Source organism: Electrona antarctica (genome assembly GCF_951216825.1).
Source record: "Electrona antarctica genome assembly, chromosome: 14".
NCBI lineage: Eukaryota > Metazoa > Chordata > Actinopteri > Myctophiformes > Myctophidae > Electrona > Electrona antarctica.
The window spans coordinates 26638293-26660364 of NC_136795.1; the positions used below are offsets into that span (position 1 = coordinate 26638293).

General features: G+C 45.9%; 1 protein-coding gene across 1 annotated transcript in view; it reads left to right on the top strand.

The window, feature by feature from the left end:
* The window catches only part of adgrl1a (adhesion G protein-coupled receptor L1a), a gene marked incomplete at its 5' end in the record, with an annotated part of 51861 nt that overhangs the window by 5120 nt on the left and 24669 nt on the right, over positions 1–22072 (top strand). The window contains 10 exon segments of the mRNA XM_079520791.1: positions 49–313; positions 3266–3593; positions 10993–11176; positions 11178–11305; positions 14934–15037; positions 15885–16070; positions 17784–17822; positions 20067–20247; positions 20422–20544; positions 21704–21924. Of these exon segments, the coding sequence (XP_079376917.1) occupies positions 49–313; positions 3266–3593; positions 10993–11176; positions 11178–11305; positions 14934–15037; positions 15885–16070; positions 17784–17822; positions 20067–20247; positions 20422–20544; positions 21704–21924 (1759 nt within the window).

The following is a 22072-nucleotide window of genomic DNA, read 5'->3' on the forward strand; positions in this document are numbered from 1 at the left end:
TACCAGAAAACATGTCTAAAAGGTCTGTCTCTGTCTCTCTCTTCGCAGGTTGCCGAATCGCGTGGACGGCACGGGCTTCGTGGTGTACGACGGCGCCGTGTTCTACAACAAGGAACGCACGCGCAACATCGTCAAGTACGACCTGCGCACGCGCATCAAGAGCGGTGAGGCCATCATCACCAACGCCAACTACCACGACACGTCGCCCTACCGCTGGGGCGGGAAGTCCGACATCGACCTGGCCGTCGACGAGAACGGCCTCTGGGTCATCTACGCCACGGAGTCCAACAACGGACGTCTGGTGGTCAGCCAGGTACAGTGGGACCGGTCACAGGATGAGTTGTGGATTAGGTCTAAACTGAATGTGATTAGGTCTAAACTGAATGTGATTAGGTCTAAACTGAATCGGATTAGGTCTAAACTGAATGTGATTAGGTCTAAACTGAATATGATTAGGTCTCAACTGAATGTGATTAGGTCTAAACTGAATGTGATTAGGTCTCAACTGAATGTGATTAGGTCTAAACTGAATGTGATTAGGTCTAAACTGAATGTGATTAGGTCTAAACTGAATCGGATTAGGTCTAAACTGAATGTGATTAGGTCTAAACTGAATGTGATTAGGTCTAAACTGAATGTGATTAGGTCTAAACTGAATCGGATTGGGTCTAAACTAGTCTCGTGTGGCCAGACTGTTGCCTCACACAATTTTCAAATGTTTCCGGACCGGTTATAGTCTGGAGCGCGGAAGCTCTTTCAATGAGCTGAAGTGACGCCTCCTCCCCACTTCCGTTTTGTCATTACAGTCACGCAAATATAAATTAAAATAATCGAAGCATAGCAGCATTAGCAGAAATGGAAATGAAATGATAAGATCTGAAGATACTTTAAAATATATTTTCATGAACAGAAATTATTCTGATTTCGGGAGAGTTCCCAGACTCAATATAGCATTCAGGGATCGTGGACTAGTTGTCTGGCTATGCAAGACTAGGTCTAAACAGACCATATGATTAGTGGACTATTTCATCTTCTAAAACGGATCATGGGACGTCTACATTAGGTGCATTAGGCCAGGGGTTCTCAACCCGTGGGTCGCGACCCCTCGGGGGGTCGCCAAATTATTTTAGGGGGTCCCCAAATTATTTTCACGATTTTTCAAAAATAGCAGACCTACAAGCTCGTAGCGCGCCACTCGGTGGCGCGCTATGAGCTTGTAGATCTGCTATTTTTCAATAGCTAAATTATAACAATGCTTAAAACACCAAAAGGGGTTCCCGCCCAAAATGGTTTAAGGTTATTGTAGCAGTCAATTTATATTGGGGGTCGGGAGGGGGCAGGGCGGGGGTCCCGAGACATTGCCAAAGCATTTCCGGGGGTCCCCGGCCAAAAACGTTGAGAACCCCTGGAATAGAGGAATCCAGGAGGATGTCCAAAAGTCATACATGAAGAACTTCGTGGTTCACATTGTATCAAAATTGCAGTGGAAAAAGATATCCAGAGATACAGTACGCAGTAAAGTCCTTTTATAATTTAACTCTGAGTGCAATTGAGGACACATTTGTTTCCATTTACACTTAGGATATTACATTTGCAAAACAAATCAAAACACAAACTATATTTTAAAGGAATGTAAAGATTAGCTTTGTACTGTAAATGTGGTTGGAGTTGCACAGTTCCTTTGTAGTTCAAATAGTGTTTCAACACATTTTGGAAACATAGCTAATTCATTCAGTGCTGAAGAGGCGTAATATAACTTTGTTGACATTTCAGGAGTTCATATTTCGTTCCTGAGACTACACCAAAGCTGTTCTGAACAAAGGGGCCTGCTGTTAGGGGATATGCTGAAATTGTGCTGCTATTGAATTTTTTTTCTTCTCTTTATTATTTCTCTGTTTATGACTCAGCTAGGTAATTGTTGAAGACAGCATGTGTGATTAGAGCTGCAAATTCAAAGTCACATTACCTTACACACCGCTTACGGGGTCTCACCCAGTGTGAAACTCTATCAGATATTCACTTGGCAGAAATCCTTGACAACCTGAAACCATAATCCACCACGCTTTATATAGCTCCGTTGCTCTTCTGCAGGCAATAATTTTTATAACAGGCAGCAAGTTCCCAGATAAGTAAGAGTTTAAATCGATGCTCTGGTTTAGCTAGCCAGCCCTGACTGTGTTTTCTGACCTTATAACAGGTACCGTATATATATATACTGGTGTCCTACAAAAGTTATTTGTTTTTGTAGGACACAAAGTTTGTTTGTTTATTTTTAAGTTTTGTTTTTTAAAGTGTTCCGGGCATACATGAAATAATAAAGCACTTACAAAATGCCAAAGGCCATATAGGGGCCTACAGGGAAAAAAAGGAAAGAATATCTCATGATTAAATTAATACATACAGTATATGCCATAACATTATGTTTGTAGAAGGACGCGGTACCATGAGTTGGATGGATGTATAAGGATGAGTTAAAGATAGAAACTAGAAAAAGTTAAAGTGCTTCTCGTCAAAAGGAAAACATGAATGCCCTAAGGAAATTAATAAATAATGAATGAGCCAGAGGGAATAACACTGGTACCATTTTCCACACAGCTGTCCCGTGTAAAACGGGTAATATACTACATGTTTTTTTAACCACAAAAGCACCATTCACTTAGTCGTACCACCAATAGTGAAAATACACTTCACAACGCCACAGGCGAATTGTGAGGTTGTAAAGCTGCTATTTTTATTTTTTTTGTAGATTTTTGACAATTTGATATAGTTAGAGTGGTGGTGGTTCTCAAAGTTTTTCAAGGACCCTCAAATTGACACATAATTGGACCCCCATTTGAAAATGTCTGTCATGAGACCCCCAGAAGAGAAGATTTGTATTAAAATCTTTCAAAATGATAAAATGTGTTTTAGCAGATCTGCTAGCCAACATATAAATGGATAAAGTGGTTAAAATGACTGTGATGCTACATTAACTACTTTAGCTGGGGACCCCGCTAGGGGGTCCTTGGGGGGGGGGTTCCAGGGGGTCCCCACTTTGAGAAGCAACAAGTTAAGAGTTTTGCGTTAACCCCCATGCAGGCCCGGATTGGACAGTGGCAATTCTGGCAGATGCCAGAAGGGCGTGGGGCCAAACAATAAGAAAAAGTCATAAAAAAAGACATAGTAACGCCTTGGGCCGGTGACGACCACAAATGCCAGGCCCGATTTTCTGTGCTAGTCCGTGCCTGCCCCCATGCGTGTCGTGTCTCTTTTCCCCCACACACAGGTCAACCCTTACACGCTGCGCTTCGAGGGAACGTGGGAGACGAGCTTCGACAAGCGGCTGGCGTCCAATGCCTTCATGGCGTGCGGCGTGCTGTACGCGGTGCGCTCCGTCTACCAGGACGACGACAGCGAGGCGGGCGGAGACCTGGTGCTGTACGCCTACAACACCAACCGCGGGCGCGAGGAGCCCGTGCACATCGCCTTCCCCAACCCCTACCAGTACGTCTCCTCTATCGACTACAACCCCAGGGACAACCAGCTGTACGTGTGGAACAACTACAACGTGCTGCGCTACCCACTGGAGTTTGGGCCCCCGGACCCCACCACCGGTAATTATGTTTTAGTGTTGGGCCCCCGGACCCCACAACCGGTAATTATGTTTTAGTGTTGGGCCCCCGGACCCCTGCACCGGTAATTATGTTTTAGTGTTGGGCCCCTGGACCCCACCACCGGTAATTATGTTTTAGTGTTGGGCCCCCGGACCCCACAACCGGTAATTATGTTTTAGTGTTGGGCCCCCGGACCCCACCACCGGTAATTATGTTTTAGTGTTGGGCCCCCGGACCCCACCACCGGTAATTATGTTTTAGTGTTGGGCCCCCGGACCCCACCACCGGTAATTATGTTTTAGTGTTGGGCCCCCGGACCCCACCACCGGTAATTATGTTTTAGTGTTGGGCCCCCGGACCCCACCACCGGTAATTATGTTTTAGTGTTGGGCCCCCGGACCCCACCACCGGTAATTATGTTTTAGTGTTGGGCCCCCGGACCCCACCACCGGTAATTATGTTTTAGTGTTGGGCCCCCGGACCCCTGCACCGGAAATTATGTTTTAGTGTTGGGCCCCCGGACCCCACCACCGGTAATTATGTTTTAGTGTTGGGCCCCCGGACCCCTGCACCGGTAATTATGTTTTAGTGTTGAGCCCCCGGACCCCTGCACCGGTAATTATGTTTTAGTGTTGGGCCCCCGGACCCCACCACCGGTAATTATGTTTTAGTGTTGGGCCCCTGGACCCCACCACCGGTAATTATGTTTTAGTGTTGGGCCCCCGGACCCCTGCACCGGTAATTATGTTTTAGTGTTGAGCCCCTGGACCCCTGCACCGGTAATTATGTTTTAGTGTTGAGCCCCTGGACCCCACCACCGGTAATTATGTTTTAGTGTTGGGCCCCTGGATCCCACCACCGGTAATTATGTTTTAGTGTTGGGCCCCTGGATCCCACCACCGGTAATTATGTTTTAGTGTTGGGCCCCCGGACCCCTGCACCGGAAATTATGTTTTAGTGTTGGGCCCCCGGACCCCACCACCGGTAATTATGTTTTAGTTTCCGACGTACCAATAGTCCGACATACGTGGCCGGTTAAGGGTGACTCCACACCAAACTGTCTTGTTCAGACTATAGTCAAAGACTATACTTAAAACTGTCAGATTGCAACAGACTAGCATTTTCAATCAGCACAAACCAGTCGGCCGATGAAACATTCTTTTTCCCCATGCAAAGTATCCTGCAGCGCTGGTTTGCAGTGTTGCAAGTTCCCTTTATTATAAGCGACTTTGGTGCTAGTTTTCCTGTAAAATAGCTTAATATTATTAATTATATTCATAGGTGTGCGTTGCTTTAGTTTGGGCTTGTTTCTGAAGTGTAGTTGCTTATTTGGGCTTGCTTTCAAGATTCTTAATAGCTGTGGTGAAACTGGTTGCTTCATAGACCTGGTCGCTTGTTTCACTCACAGAATCTGGCAACACCGCAACGCTTTCCAGAGCCATAGAGTAAGACAGAGTTACAAAAACTCTGTTCACTTCATGGGGCCAGTCCAATGTACTCCTCTACGCTCTACATAGACTTCTATTGAGAATGGGGACACCAAATAGGGAAAAAAGTCCTGGACCGGAAGTAGGCAGAAATGCATTGGACTCGGGCAACAGCCAAGCTTTAATGATCTTAAATCCCTTGATTGTTTTGTAGTAATCGTACAACATAAACATTACAGAGACTTTAGTTGTAACTGTACAATACTTTAAAACAGTTAACAGACATTGCACACACTAAAATTGCTGATATTTGATACATTGAAAACAATGTATTTCAAACTCCAGCTTGTCCCTCTCCAGGCTGCATGAACAGCGCTTGAGCGCTCGGTTTCTGCCCCCTCAATATCGTAACTCTTCTATTAGATGGCTCTGACGCTTTCAAACTGGCCGACAGCCGACCGTCTGTGCTGTCTGGAGCTGCCTTAAGACTCACCTGTGGCTTTGGCGTACGTGGCCGGTTAAGACTCACCCGTGGCTTCAGCGTGCGCTTAGGCTTATGTTAAGGTTTCGTTTGGGGTAGGTTAAGGTTTCGTTTGGGGTAGGTTAAGGTTTTGTTTGGGGTAGGGTGTCGCACTATTACGTGTCGGCCTGTTAGGACGTCGGACCAAAGATATCCACCCACGTAGGACTACTGTATGTCAGTTACACAAAGCTCTGGTTCTTAAAAACTACTTTAAGCTACTAAATATCAGCTTAGTATGGAAATGCTCAGAATATTTCCAGCTTGTCGGATATAATAAAAAAAAGGATAGTGTTACACTATATTTAAGCTAATTTAGGTCAAATAGCATAGGCTTACAATGGAGATCATGTCCCAGAGGAGGGGTGTGGCTTTGGTGGTGAATTAACACAGAGGATTTCACGCTTTAGGAGTCATTCCATAAAACGACACAATTCGGTTATGGAATAAGGGGAGTATTGCATTGTCCCCAGAGGATGGCAAAATTACTATTTTACTATTTAAAACTTTAGCTGTCAAAAAATATATATATAAAAGCTCATAGCGAGGCATCTACGAGCTTGTAGATCTGCTATTTTTTTTTGATAAATCGTGAAATTGTGTGCAAATCTTTGAATATATATTCTATCTTTGGTTCTGGGGGTCCCTGGGACAACATATTTTAAGATGGGGGTCGGCGGCCGAATACATATAGTATGATTTTAGGAGTTTTTTTCAGAAAACTGTCAGGATGTAGACATTTGTAGAATCAGGTATCAGGTCTCAATGGGTGAAGTGTTTTGCTCAGGGACACTTTGACGCGTAAATCTGGCAAGCTGATGGTCGAACCGGTGACCTTCTGATTATCATCAGACCACCTGTTTGTTTACCCACTTACAGTAGCCATGGCTGCCAAATGGACCCCAATACCCTGATTTTCAGCATAGAAATTCATAAATGTGGTAATTTTGTTAAACATAGACATAACCCAAGGTCTGTTAAAGGAGTACTACACCCCAACAATCTCTTGTATTTCTATCAATTACACACACCATGAAGCCTTGAATTCATGGAGATTGTTTTATTTGTTTTATCCTGAGCCAATTATTTGATGACCGGTGGAGTCTATCTGGTGGGCAGCCACGGCCCGGTCATTAAATTTTCTCTGGAATGAGACAAAAACAACAATATCTCCATGAATTCAAGGCTTCACGGGGTGTGAAATTGAGAGAAAATAAGTCATTTTTAGGGCCAAACTTCCGTACTATTAAAGACATACGGTATGTTGCACGTTACGCGGTGGGTAGTTATAGTTTCCACTAAGCAATCACTGACTAGACACGCATTACTATATGCTTTTTATCAGAGAAGCACACATAATGCACAAGTGTGCATGTTTTATGGATTGGGTCAGTGAGCCAACGTGTTCAACTCATTCTTAATGCACACTAAACATTTGAATTAATTATAGTGACAGACAAGCTGCTGCAGCGTCTTCTGACTGCGTAATCCACTCCTCTTTCTGCTGCAACATAAACAAGTTTAAGAACTGCACGGCGTTCCCTGTGCAGTTGAAAAAAGGCTTTCAGACGGACCTAAATTAATTAGCGGTTATCTGGCTAATTGGCTTGAATCTTCTCCCTAAATATAATAGCCTAACATCTTAAACTGTAACATTGAAAACATTAATTCGGTCTTACTGTAGTGGGAGAATTGTTTTTCTTCATCTTTTCACATTGGGCTGTGATATGCATGCATAATCTTGAACAATGACTACACTTCCCAGATGGTGTGCTAAGGTGCAAACATGAGCTTTGTGTGGCAATATTGATAACATTGCCTATCGTCTCTGGAGGGTGGAAACAGGTCCAAAACAGGATTCTTTTGATGCTTTTTGTGTAACGCTGTCACGCTCATGGCCTCTGCCCCTGCCGTGTGTTCCCCTTCATTGTCAGTTTTGCCCTGTTGTGACTTTGCACTGCTCCTAATTTCCCCTCAGCAAATCTCCTCTCCCCTCTCCCCGAGAACTAGAAGAGTCCAATTGCCCTGAGTGCCGTCACCTCACCTGTGAGAACCAGCTGAGTCTGGTCGGGTGACGAGACCCTGCGACTATTTAAGACGGTCTGTGACTGTGTTCACTGTGCGGGGTCTTATTTGTGGTGACAGCTTCTGTTTTGTATGTCAGAGTTTCTACTGCGTGCTGTTTTGTCGTGAATGTGCTACTGGGCGTTTGTGTTAGGTTGTATTGTAAGTTCCTTGTGTGTCTAAGCAAAGTCTTGTCAACTGCATCTACGTTGTCACCTGGGTTTGATGTGAGTTTTGAGTTCCTGCATATGGGTCCAACACCTCCCGTTCCTGACAGACACTGTAGAATGATCAAGCTAGTTAATTTAGGAAAATACACAAAAAGTTAGAATATGGAGAGCGATGCTATGGAGCTTGGTCTTGTGGTTCACTGATGCATGCACGTATAACAGCGTGGACTGAGCTGTCATTGACGTAGCAAGTGAGCTGAGTCTACTTTTGTGGGAACAGAGATACCGATGTAGATTCAGAGAAAGAGATACAGATTTCTGGATGGCTAGGCCACTTCGGCGCCAGACTGTATAAAAGACGGGACATCCCAAATGTGCTGGTAACTGCTACAGAGTCTGGGATTCATCACAATACCCTGTTTTTTTAAATAATAATCTCCGTTATGATCGGTCGCATCACCATAACTCACAGGAGTCACAGTGAAGAACGCCATCTCAGGTATTGTTGTTGCTGAGGTATTGTGTGCCAATTTCCATGCGGCTGAACCCGAGTCTAACTCGAGTGACAAGCGAGAGGGTAAGTGCGAGTGTGCCACGCTGACAAGTTGACAATCCGTCGATATCAGCGAGAGGTTTTGGGTGTACATCTGAGCCGCGCGCACGCTGCCTCTGTGAAGCAGGGATTAGGGCCCTGAGAGAACACAGAGAGGCCTGTGGAGCTAGTAGGGAGCTGCCGCGCCGTTTGATCAGCCGGGATTTTGTAGGCTTGGATGTTGTTGCATGCTTTCATCGGGCGCATTTCGTTTGGTTGTTAGCGGGTTGTGTGACTTCTCCGATACATTTGATCAATTATTTACTTCCTCTCCTGTCTTGTGATGATGCCTGTTTCTCTTGTCGTACTCTGTGCCGCGGCACGTGCTCCCCTCGGAGAGCTGAGGGACCATTATCAAGACGCAGAGGCTTTGAGAGGCTCAGAAAGTATTTGTCACCCCAATTATTGTCAGGTTGACTTTTGAACTCGAGCTTTTGAAAGACATCTTATGCCTGCTTGCACGCCTTTCTCCTTCAGTCTCTTGATCTCTCTTTTTTAAGGCTTGTCCTGTCTGGCATCTTGAGTCCGTTCTTCACTAAATCCCTTATATCCTCTTAAGACTCTCGACAAAAATGTATTTTGGCGGGCATTGACAGCGTAATTTTACACTTGGTTGCATGCTGAAAATTGCCGATCTACAAGCTCAGAACGCGTCATAGCACGTTGTGAGCTTGTAGATCAGCTACACCCGAGTGCAACCAAACAAAATGTATTTTACTGGACCTCTTCTCCACTCGTCCCTCCCTATATAACATTTAGTTTATTTTTTATTTTTTGACCAAATTGTCAATATAGGCCTACTGTATTTATTCTCAGTTTTAGTCATCAGCTTAGTTGTCTCCACCAGGCCGAAGGCATGGGGAGAGAGTATTGAGTATGTTTTGCACTCTGTCCGTGTGTCCGTCCGTCCGTCCGTGTGTCCGTCCGCCCGTCTGTGAACAGCTAATCTCCGGCACCGTTAACCCGGTCGATGCCAAATTTTGCACACACACTTTCCAGAACGGCCTGTTATAGCGCCACCAGGAGGCCGCTTTGTGCAAAACAAGTTTTTGGACAGTACACCTACATATTTTGTCCAAACATCACGCAAATTGGTACACAGTCTCTCTAGAGCCATTCAACGAAACGGGTCTTTCAGATTTCTCAGACTCCATCCTGATTGGCTAAGATTGGCTTCCAAAGTTTGCAGGAGTGCTCAGTTTCAAACAAAATGCTGCAAATCATGAACACATCGTGTGATTTCCGTGAAATTGTGCACGCACATTCCCACTAGGCCGAGGAAGAAATGCCACATGAACATTTTCAACTCAGCCTCATGGTGGCGCTATAACTGTCCGAAAAGTGTTTTTACCTCTAACTGCACGGATCTGTGAATAACTTTGTATGCCAACTCCCTAGAGGCCAAGGAAAAACCTTTGCCTGGAATTTTCCACATCTGCTCTTTATAGCGCCACCAGGAGGCCGACATATGTAAAACACATTTTCTAATATTACTCCTTCAGATTTTATCCAAATTTCACGCAAATCGGTACACATGCTCTCCATAGTCATGTGATCAAGACGGGTTTGTTTGATTTCTCATAATCCACCCTCATTGGCTACGATTGGCTTCTAAACTTTTCAGGAGTAGCCCGCTTTGTACCCGTTTTGTACAAATCGCCACAACTACTCAACGCAGCGTCCGATTGTGGTGAAACTGTGCATGCATATTCCCACTAGGCTTTGGAAGAAATGCCACTTGACCGTTTTCAAATCAGCCTCATGGTGGCGCTACAACAGGCCAAGCCGCGACACACACACACACACACACACACACACACACACACACACACACACACACACACACACACACACACACACACACACACACACACACACACACACACACACACACACACACATATTGCTCCTAAACATTTTGCCAAACATCACACACACACTCCTATCCTCCTGGTGGAGACCTGTGCCCAGAAGGGCACTTTTTCTAGTTTCTATTTCATTTTGGTCAGTGAAAAAAGGTAGTCGACCAACTTTTTGCATCATAGTTTCAGTAGACGAAATTAACACACCCTCTCTCCACCATTCTCCCTACTGCTCTCTCTCTCTCTCTCTCTCTCTCTCTCTCTCTCTCTCTCTCTCTCTCTCTCTCTCCACCATTCTCCCTACTGCTCTCTCTCTCTCTCTCTCTCTCTCTCTCTCTCTCTCTCTCTCTCTCCACCATTCTCCCTACTGCTCTCTCTCTCTCTCTCTCTCTCTCTCTCTCTCTCTCTCTCTCTCTCTCTCTCTCTCTCTCCATCTCTCTCTCTCTCTCCACCATTCTCCCTACTGCTCTCTCTCGCTCTCTCTCTCTCTCCACCATTCTCCCTACTGCTCTCTCTCTCTCTCTCTCTCTCTCTCTCTCTCTCTCTCTCTCTCTCTCCACCATTCCCCCTACTGCTCTCTCTCTCTCTCTCTCTCTCTCTCTCTCTCTCTCTCTCTCTCTCTCTCTCTCTCTCTCTCTCTCCACCATTCTCCCTACTGCTCTCTCTCTCTCTCTCTCTCTCTCTCTCTCTCTCTCTCTCTCCATCTCTCTCTCTCTCTCCACCATTCTCCCTACTGCTCTCTCTCCCCTCCCTCCACCCTTTAGGTCCGCTGACCACCACCCAGGTGACCACCACCACCCCCGCCAGGCCGTTCACCTCCAGCACCAGCCCGGCTACGCCCCGCCCTGTGGCGCCCACCTCGCGCCCCATCGGCTCCATCAACAAGGGCCCCGACCTCCGGCCCATCACCGCCACTGTGCCCGTGACCCGCCGGCCTGGGGCGCCCCCCCGCCCCCCCCGGCGCCCTGGGCCCCCAGGACCCCCAGGTGTGCGAGTCCAGGGTGGCGCGAGGGGTCCAGTGGCCGTCCACGCAGCGAGGAGAGACCGTGGACCGCCCGTGTCCCAAAGGATCTCTGGGTAAGGACGGAGTCGGACCTCCCTCTGCAGGTGTACCCCCGGCCACAAATCGAACCGTGGCACAGGATGTGTACAGTGTACACACCTCTTAAATGTTGTGTGTGCGTATTGACAATTATGCAATTGTGCGTGTGCCTGTGCGTGTGCCTGTGCGTGTGCCTGTGTCTGTGTCTGTGTCTGTGTCTGTGTCTGTGTCTGTGTCTGTGTCTGTGTCTGTGTCTGTGTCTGTGCCTGTGTGTCTGTGGTTATGTGTGGGATCACCATGTTTGTGTGCCCGCTCTTGTTTTTTTCTTTGCGCTTTTTCCGCTGTTGTCTTCTTCGTCTGTCTCTCTCTCTCTCTCTCTCCCTGTCCTCTCTCTCTCTCTCTCTCTCTCTCTCTCTCTCTCTCTCTCTCTCTCTCTCTCTCTCTCCCTCTCCCTCTGCGTTGGTCTCACCGGCAGGCGAGCGTCGATCCCCCAGGACTCCCAGATGAAAGGCGGTGCTGTGTGAATGAAACACCCATCCATCTCTCACTGGCAAACATGGAATAATGAAATGAAATATAAGGCTCCACCTCTGCTTCATGCTAGCTTCTATAACTCTAAAAACATACAGCCATCAAACTCTCTCTCTCTCTCTCTCCATCTCTCTCTCTCTCTCTCTCTCTCTCTCTCTCTCTCAGAGGAAAATCTGAGAAAAAACATAATTATAACAGGCACCCCCAAGCTTTGTAGCTGTTGCAGCAGCTATTGTACAAACGTCAGATACATGTCGCTGGCTCCCATTGAAAATGAATGGTAGACTAGTATCTTTGCATGATCTGCCCGTGTGAATGCAACATCTATGAGATCAACCAGCCCTAAATGAGCAGCTACAGTAGCTTAATTGCTGTGGCGTAGCTTTTTAAAACCAAACTGTGTTCATCTGAGAGGCTGCTTGGAACTCCACGCCACGCCTTGCTCTGCATGGGCTTCTTGCACCGCTGTCATCTCCACTCTTTTGTCCAGTTTCCCTTTCATGTTTTTAGTTTTCCCTCTCCCTCTCTCTCACGCACGCACGCACGCACGCACGCACGCACGCACGCACGCACGCACGCGCACACGCACCTGGCATCACTCTCGCCCTCTCTCTGCCTCTGTCCTCTTGTTGTGAGTTGGCAGGAGGTGTGTTCAGTGGTGGCAAGTAACTACAGTATAAGCACATTTACTCAATTTACCATTTTTAGGTATATGTACTTTACTATTTCCAATACATTTACATCTACTTTGATCCAAATATTGTACATTTACTACACTGCATTTATTTGATGGATTTAGTTGCTAGTTATTTTGTAGATTTGGATTATTTTACAAAACATTAACCACTTCCATTTGAAAATAGACGTTGCGATGCGACGCATTAGGAGCTTGTAGATCTGCTATTGTCAAATTATTTTTATATACATTTGAAAACTGCATAAACACTTTTGTACTTTTACTCAAGTACATTTTTAATTCCGGACTTTTACTTGTAGTGTTTCCACATTGCAGTACAAATACTTTTACTTGAGTAAAGAAGGTGAGTACTTTTCCCCCATACACTGCCAGGAGGTGTGTGTGTGTGTGTTTGTGGGTTGCTGGAGTGATCGCTGCATGGAGGAACACTGGTGTGATCGCCTGCACCGTGTCCTCTCTCTGAACCCTCTTAACTAAACACAACAAAACCCTCTCTGGGAATGGAGGGGGGGGTCCTCCCTCGAGGTGTTTTCCTTCACCAATAAGAGACCATGCCTGATGAGTATGTCTTTGGTCTGCGTGCGTGGGTGTATGTGCGTCCGTGTGTGCGTGTGTGCGTGTGTGCGTGCGTGCGTGCGTGTGTGCGTGTGTGCGTGTATATATAAAACAGAGGAGCGCACAGTATGTGGCCAGCTCTACGTGTGTGCATTTTGGCTGCTTTCAAAAGAACGCATCTCATTGCCAACAGTGTAATCGTCCTCCTCCTCCTCTTCCTCATCTTCCTCCGCCTCCTCCAGCTATTCCGGGTCTTGCCCTCCCCCCTTCACCACCCCCCCCTCCCCCCACCGAACCCATATTACATTATTGAAATTCTTTTTTTGGCATTTGTATTGTATGCTTTATTTTTAGATAATACAGTTGTAGAGAAAGGAAGCCTATAGGGAGTAGGGAGGACAGAGGGGAATCATGACAGGAGTTGGATATGAACTCCCGACCCCTCACGACTCACAAGGAGTGGGGGGGGGGGGGTTATTCCATGGAAAATAAGTACTTTGTTTTCTCCACCAGGCCGAAGGCATGGGGAGAGAGTATGTTTTGCACTCTGTCCGTGTGTGTGTGTCTGTCCGTCCGTGTGTGTGTGTACACGTCCGCCCCTCCGTCTGTTACCAGCTATAATCTCCGGCACCGTTAACCCGGTCCGTGCCAAATTTTGCACACACACTCCCTGGATGCCAACGATGAACCTCTGCCCCAAATTAAATTACATATATAGCGCCACCAGGAGGCAGACTTTTGTAAAATATATATTTTTAATATTACTCCTGCAGATTCTGTCCAAAAATCCCACAAATCGGTACACAGTATCTCTATAGTCATGTGTTCAAGACGGATCTGTCCGATATTTCATATTCCATCCTAATTAGCTAACATTGGCTTTCAAAGTTTGCAGGATTGGCCCGTTTTGAACAAAAAGCCTCAAATCATGAACGCAGTGTGCAATTTACGTGAAATCTTTCACGGACTTTCCTACTATAGGCTGAGGAATATATCCCACCCTTTTCACATTGGCCTGTTATAGCGTCACCAACAGGTGGAACTGCAGTCTCACTCCCTATCTTCTGCCGTAGTCTGAAAACCCACCTTTTCAGACTCCATCATGGCCCGTAGCACTTGCCCTAGCCCCTTAGATAGCACTTTATGTAGACTTAGATAGCGTCACAGACTTATAGCATGTTACGTAGACAGCACTAGAATTGCCTTTTATGTAGTCATAGCACTTTATAGTATATATGTTTATGGTATAGTATATTATATGTATAGTTTATACATATAGTTTCATTAGAAGAAGAAATGTCACCCTTTTCACATTGGCCTGTGCCCAGAAGGGCACTTTATCTAGTTTATCTTCTCCAATGCTGCCCCATGCATCATATGAACTTCCATTCCTCTCATCTTCTCATCTTCTGCATAACCACGTCCTTATTCTGGGGCACACGTCTTAATAGGCAAAAAACAGGGTTTGTGTAGAAGTAAAAAAAAAAAGACTGGGACCAAGTATAGACCCCTGGGGCTGGACGGTCAACGAACTCATGTGGTTAAAACAATATATTTTCTAGGCTGGTAATCTAGCATGACAGCGTGTTGCGAGTTTGAATCCCGTTCCCGACGACCTTTGCTGCATGTCATCCACCCTCTCTCTCTCCCCATTTCAGTCAGTTTACTGTAAATCTATCAATAAAGGCATAAAAAAGCCCCAAAAATATATATTTTCTAGAAATAATGAAAAAAAGAAAGACATCTTTTTCCCCTTCTCTCGTTCTCGCTCCTCTAGCGTATTTCTCATAATTGCAGACACCTAACGCTTATTATCTCTCCATTAACTGTCTCCATTTCTCTCTCTCTCTCTCTCTCTCTCTCTCTCTCTTTTCCTCCAGGCATCGCCTCGTTCCAGTGCCTGGCGGAGGCGGTCATGTGGAACCCGCGGGGGCCTGACCTGAGCAACTGCACTTCCCCCTGGGTCAGCCAGGTGGCGCAGAAGGTGAGACCCCGGTCAGGCGTCGTCCCCCCGGCCGCGGCTCTGTCCCCGTCCTGCTGCCCTCGCCGCCCCACGCCGTCCTCCTCCGCTCCGCGCGCGACACATTAGCATAGCGCTATACCTCCAAGGCTGGCCTGATTAAAACACTGACTCATTTTTTCCGACTGGCCCCTTCATTTGAAAGTATTCATTTGAATGCTTAATTAAATCTCTCCTTTGACTAATACTCTGTAATTACCGTGAGGTCAAATTGTTTTAAAAAGTCATGATTACCCGTGACTTATAGAGCTCCCCGCCGTCAGGCTCGCGGGTTTCACATTCACTATCACGTACTGTAGTCTGTACTGCACTTGCTGTATTTCAAATGTGGAAAAAAACCTACATTTGGTGTGGGGGGGGGGGTATTTTTCAGTAGTGTGAGTGTCACTATCGTACAGTGAAATACAGTATATAACCTATGCATTAGGGCAGAAGTTCTCAACATTTTCAGAGCACTGGACCCCTCCTGCCTCAAAAGTTCAACTGAAGTACCCCCTAGGATTTATACAGTTTTGCTCAATAGGAATTTTCTTTTCATTGCATTTTTAAAAGGTAGACTAAGCTGTTACTCTCAGTTTCACACTTGCAGTGCAGTTCTGAAACCCAAGATGTAGGAGGGTCCGCCCAAAAACGTGTGCCTTGAGCCAGAGGCACCGCCGAGCAAGCCGCTATAGGCGTGCTGACAAGGCCCGAGATAGTGCCATTTGAGTTAATGTACCTATAGGGACAGAATCATAACGCATATCCCCCCTAGTCAATGTTCCGTATTTCTCTGTGTGTGTGTGTGTGTGTGTGTGTGTGTGTGTACCAGATAAAGAGTGGCGAGAACGCGGCCAACATAGCCGGTGAGCTGGTGAACCACACGAAGGGTCGCATCCACGCCGGGGACGTCAGCTCGTCAGTGCGTCTGATGGAACAGCTGCTGGACATCCTGGACGCCCAGCTGCAGGCACTACGGCCAGGCAACAAGGAGTCTGCCGCACGCAACTACAACAAGGTGACACACACCACACTGTGTGCAGTGGTGGGAGGTACTATGATTACACTAGGAGGAAGATTATTATTTTACAAGTGTACAGAAAGTGTTATAATTATGTTTTTATGTGGCCACACCCACCAATTAATTAAGTATACATGGTTTTCATTTTTGCACCACCCACCTGAACTTAAGCCTCGCCCACAGCTGTTGTGTTGTATGATAATGAGTGAGTTTAGGGTTATGATGTCACCAAAGTGGTGTATTTCGAATGGGCCTTTTAAGTCAAAGGCTTTGCTATCAGGCAGATACCAAAAATACACTGGGAAGACATATTTGAATATTATAACCACACCTGGGGATCTATTAGAGTAATTGTGAAGTTGGCCGACCGGCCAGGGCTCCAAAAAGACAGAAGAGTCCAAGAATGCCCTTTTAGGGTTTTTATTCACCTTTCCATACCAGTGCAGATTATAGTACAATGCAGCCTCGCAAAGACAAAGACGCAAAACAAGATTTGGCCAAAATAACAGTTGTACAAACGTAAACATACTTGAAGACAACACTACTGAACAACACCTAAAACAACGAGAAGCTGTAACAGGCCATACCCTTACTTTCCAAAGAGCCGTGGCAGCTCTCACTTAGGCTGTTAACTGTGTGTCAACCAAGGTCTAACTCACACACATCACCTGCAGGCTCCCTTTTATAGGAGTGAGACATACCAAACCACATCACAGCAATTGGCAATTCAATTAACTCACCATAAGCAAACAAAAGGCCAATGAGTTAACACCATTACTGAAGGTTTTACCTTAACTTAAACATGAAATTCCGAACGTCCATTCATACACAAACTATAGTTTCGTTTTAAATAAGATTGCTCTCGAATCAAACACCCCTCCTCCTCTGCAGCACTTGGCACCTTCCCAATCAACAGGAATGCCACTGCAGAGGGGAGAGGTGACTCACAATCACTTCGACAATAAATACATTTAAAACAATTAGTAGTATACTTCAGCAATGCATTTCAGTTACAGTATCAATAAATAGAACATACACTTTACAACTTGACCGGCCACTTCCATGCTGGCTGATTGATAATTAATTGGAAGCAGGTGTAGTAAAGTTTATGCAATGTCCCCAATCATTGTCTGTGTATAGGGCATGGGCTGCCCCGTGACAGTAATGTTAACTCCATAGACATAATACAAAACAGAAAAAGTTACATTTTCAATACTTTTACTTCTACTCCACTACATCTAAGAGGCAAATATTGCATTTTTACTCCATTCAAATTATTTGAAGACATTTAGTAGATTTAGTATTTTGTAGATTTCAATCTTATTACAAAACCATACGTATTAGCCACTTCAGCCCTATACTGTATACAGCTATTGCTATATAGCCAATCTACTCTCACAACGCGTCCCATCAAGGCACATTGTGAGGTTGTAGATTGGCTATTTTCCAAAGATTATTTATGCATTTTGAAAACTTCTGAAAATATGACATTGTGCATAATGAATACGTTTTACTTTTGGTACTTTAAGTACATTTTGATGAACAGTTTTGGAGATACGAGGTTTCCACCCGACAACGGCGACATGCATCCACGTGCTTTAAAAGTAAAGTGTAAAATGACACCCTCTATAGCTGCATGCACGTCCTGTACAAGGGCATGTGGCGTTTGTTTAAATTCCCAGTTTTGAGGCTTTGTTTTCTCCCTCCCAGCTACAGAAGCGCGAGCGGACCTGTCGGGCCTACATCCAGGTACCTTTCCTCTTTTATCTGCCTACTTTACATGCCCGTGGAGTACGACTGCTCCGTGACTTTAGAATATTGCCGTGACGATAAATCCTTGGACAGACTGCGGGTTTGTGGAATGTGATTCCTTTAGCCTGCGGCACGGTGCTTTGTGCTTCACATTATGATTTATATAGCCGGCGCTATCATGTTGGGCGTGTGTTTATAGTATTTCTGGTTTGTGCTGAAGAGCGCCGTGGAACAGGGCTTTAACTCGCTATACCTCGTGGCGAGCGGCATGCGTTGTATTTAACCCATTCAGGCCTGACGTCGAAATTTTAAAAAAAAAGTTTTCTAAATCATGACAATTTTCGGAAAGATTTGAGGCACATTTTAACGATTTTTCAAAAATAGCAGACCTACAAGTTCATAGCGCGCCACTCGGTGGCGCGCTATGAGCTTGTAGATCTGCTATTTTTCAATAGCTAAATTATAACAATGTTTAAAACACCAAAAGGGGTTCCCGCCCCAAAATGGGTTAATGGTTAATGTGGTTAAACGCTAACGTGACATGGATGCGTTCCAGGTCTCAATGGATTAAATGTTGGTGTGGTACTGTATTTCCCAAGGCCACGAGAATGCTTTGTAATTTCTTTGTGTGACTCTTGGTGTACATATCTGTGAGATATGGGTCAGGCTAATGCTTGTGGAAATCATCCCTCTGTGACATAATCTCAGCATTGTTCCTTTGCCAGTGGAACCCTACTGTACAAACATTGGTACTATACTGTAGTAGTTTTATTGTGTGGCTCCAATAATGTACAATATCTCTGGCCTGGAGAAAATGTACTGTAATTTGATGATAGCATGAAAGGCGACCATGGTTCATGTTACTATAGCCTGCTTTTCCTCCAATATTTGTGCAATATCGTTGCTTCTGAGAAAGCTGTAATCTAATAGTCATGAAAAGACCATGTGTAGAGTAGGCTATGCTTCACAGCAATGATGAAATGCGGCATTCTGCAGCACAGAGAGTCGTCTTTGTCTGTTGCAGCATATTGGAATACGATGCCTATAATCATCTGATCTCACTGGTGCCTGATGAATGTTAAGACTGCTGTGTAGTATGTAACCGGACCATTATTTTTTGTCATTGGCTGTGGTGTACCTCAGTATCAAAGCATCGACGACAGGAAAAAACTAAAAAAAAAGGGAGGTCGCTTTCTCTGTTCGGTCGAACATTCTAATTCTCAATTCATTTTGTGACTTGCAACGCTCTTTATTCTGCACCCCGCAGTCAATCCTTCATTTTGAGAGGCCCGAGCAGGAGAATTACATGATTCATCAAGCAGGCTACTCCAATAAATTGGATAGCCGATAAAGCCATCAAAATTGCCATTAAATGAATTGTAAGTGTGAAATAGAACGGTAATATGTCTGACATAGCACAGTAATAAATGTAGTGCAGGGGGAGTATAGTGAGTTTTCTAGGAAATAACAGTGAAATTGTTAGTTACTTTATTATAACCGTGGTGCTTGGGTCTTCACCATGTTGGCTTGTGGTGGAAACACATACATAGATATCCCTGAATGACCATAATAGGTCTGTAACTCTGAGAGAGTACAAATGGAACCAACCATTTGTTTCTCAGAGTTATGATGGTCCTTGAGAACCACTAGTGCTAGAGGACTCATAATGTGTCATTGTGTCATAGTAAGTCAGCGTCATACGTATTCTGAAGAAAACCTGGAGACTTGACATTCAGTAATTGGGTATTATGATCAAAATAATAACATTATAATGGTTGCGTAAAACGGAAAATCGAAAATGTGCCTGAATTCCAATACCCCAAATCAAATCACGGTCACTCCAGCATGGCGGTGTTGTGTAGACAAATAAATTATTTGTCTATTAGCAGAGTTCAACCATATTTAGACCATATTTAGAGACCTCAATTTAAGTTACAGTAGGTGAAGTTCACATCTTCGGCAGGTCACCCATTTCACTGCAACACCGCCATGCTGGAGGGACCTTAAGTGTGAGTGAGCGAGTGGGCCGAGATTTGGGGTATTGTTGCCATGGAAATACATGCAGTCTTTAGCTTGTCTTTAGCCTGGTTAACCACTCCCCCTTGAAAACATTTAATTCCTTTCGGAATTAAATGTTTTCAAGGGGGAGTGGTTAACCAGGCTACCAAGTCTTTGCCACGCGGACATGCACGTTTGTCTCTCTACTGTTGGCTAACTCTGGCTCCCGCTGTGGTGTGTCAGGCGGTGGTGCAGACGGTGGACAACCTGCTGCGTCCCGAGGCTCTGGAGTCGTGGCAGGACATGAACACCACGGAGCAGGCTCACACCGCCACCATGCTGCTGGACGTGCTGGAGAAAGGAGCCTTCCTGCTGGCCAACAACATGTACGGGAACCGCTTCTCTGACAGAGCGCCCAACATCGGTGAGAAGAGCCTGTCGTTTTAATTATGCTAGTTGGTCGGACGTACAGTATAAGCTAGTGCCCAAACACTGCAAGGTCACGGACACAATTTTATGGGTCACGACACAAAAGATGTTATGATATTTAATGCTTGTTGACTCATTCTTTTTTTGGGGCGGCTCCCTCCCTCGCCAGACCTGGAGGTGCACGTGCTGAACACAGAGATGGACCTCCAGGACCTGTCCTTCCCGCAGAACTACGCCAGCGACAGCACCATCCAGCTCTCTGCCTCTACCATCAAACAGTACAGCCGCAATGGTCAGCATCACCCCCCAAACCCCAACCCCCTCTAACCCTAATAACGGACATTTCCCCGGAGAGAGCGCACCACTCCCTCGTCTCCCCCCCCCCCATTAGCATTTTCATGCAAGCTTAAAACAATCTGCATGCAGTTGACTAAGTTATTGGTTCATAATAATGGGCTAATCAGATTAACAAAAGCGCTGAGACAATTTCTTTTCCTGATGGTTTCTTAACGGGCCGTCTTAATAGAATAGCTGGTGGAGGCGTGTAGATTACTATCGTGCGCCATGCAGCCTGACAGAGCAATCTCAGCACTTGGGCGCTTCTTCTCCTCTCCTCCCTCTTCCGTTCTCTCGCTCCGTCTCTCTCCGCCATCTTATCCCCCTCTCTCATCTCTCCCATTTCACCCTCCATCCTACCTACCCCACCCCACCCTCGTCTTCTATCACTCCGCCCCTCCCCTGCCCCTTTTTTCCTGTTTTCTGTCTCTATGCGGCTCTGCACTGGGGAACGAGATTAGAATGATTGAAACAAACGCACATGAAATATTCATATGGAATAATAAGAGATCTGTGAATGCTTGAGGGATGAATGTTCCATTGCCCTCCGCATTAAATCTCGCTCTCTTCCACCAGTCAAAATGAAACGCTCCCTCTGTCTAACTCCCTCTCTCCGTCTCCCTCGTTCTCGCCCTGTCACTTTCTCATTCTCTATCTCTGTCTCTGTCTCTCTCTCTCTCTCTCTCTCTCTCTCTCTCTCTCACTCTCTCTGTCATTACCATATTATGCCCCCATTTCTCTGTTTCTGTCTCTTTTTTCTCATCTTTCCTCCCCCGTCCCTCTGTCTGTATCTATCTTTTCACGTAATATCCATATTTATTTATTTTTCCCAACCTGCTTCCTGTCTCTCTCCATCTCTCTCTATCCGTCTCTGTCTGTCTGTCTGTCTGTCTGTCTGTCTGTCTGTCTGTCTGTCTGTCTGTCTGTCTGTCTGTCTGTCTGTCTGTCTGTCTGTCTGTCTGTCTCTGTCTCTGTCTCTGTCTCTGTCTCTCTCTCTCTCTCTCTCTCTCTCTCTCTCTCTCTCTCTCTCTCTCTCTCTCTCTCTCTCTCTCTCTCTCTCTCTCTCTCTCTCTCTCTCTCTCTCTCTCTCTCTCTCTCTCTCTCCCTCCCTCCAGGCCAAGTGAAGGTGGTCTTCGTCCTCTACAAGAACCTGGGCTCCTTCCTGTCCACCGAGAACGCCACGGTCAAGATGGAGCTGGAGGCCGGCGGGGGGCCGGGCCAGGGCGGTGGGCGTGGCCTGGCGGTCAACTCCCACGTCATCGCCGCCTCCATCAACAAGGAGTCCAGCAGGGTGTTCCTCACCGAGCCAGTGGTGTTCACGCTCAGACACCTACAGGTGTGTTTATTTGGACCACCTTATCATATTCCCTCCCAACCCTTCACGCCAGAACACCTACAGGTGTGTTTATTTGGACCACCTTATCATATTCCCTCCCAACCCTCCACGCCAGAACACCTACAGGTGTGTTTATTTGGACCACCTT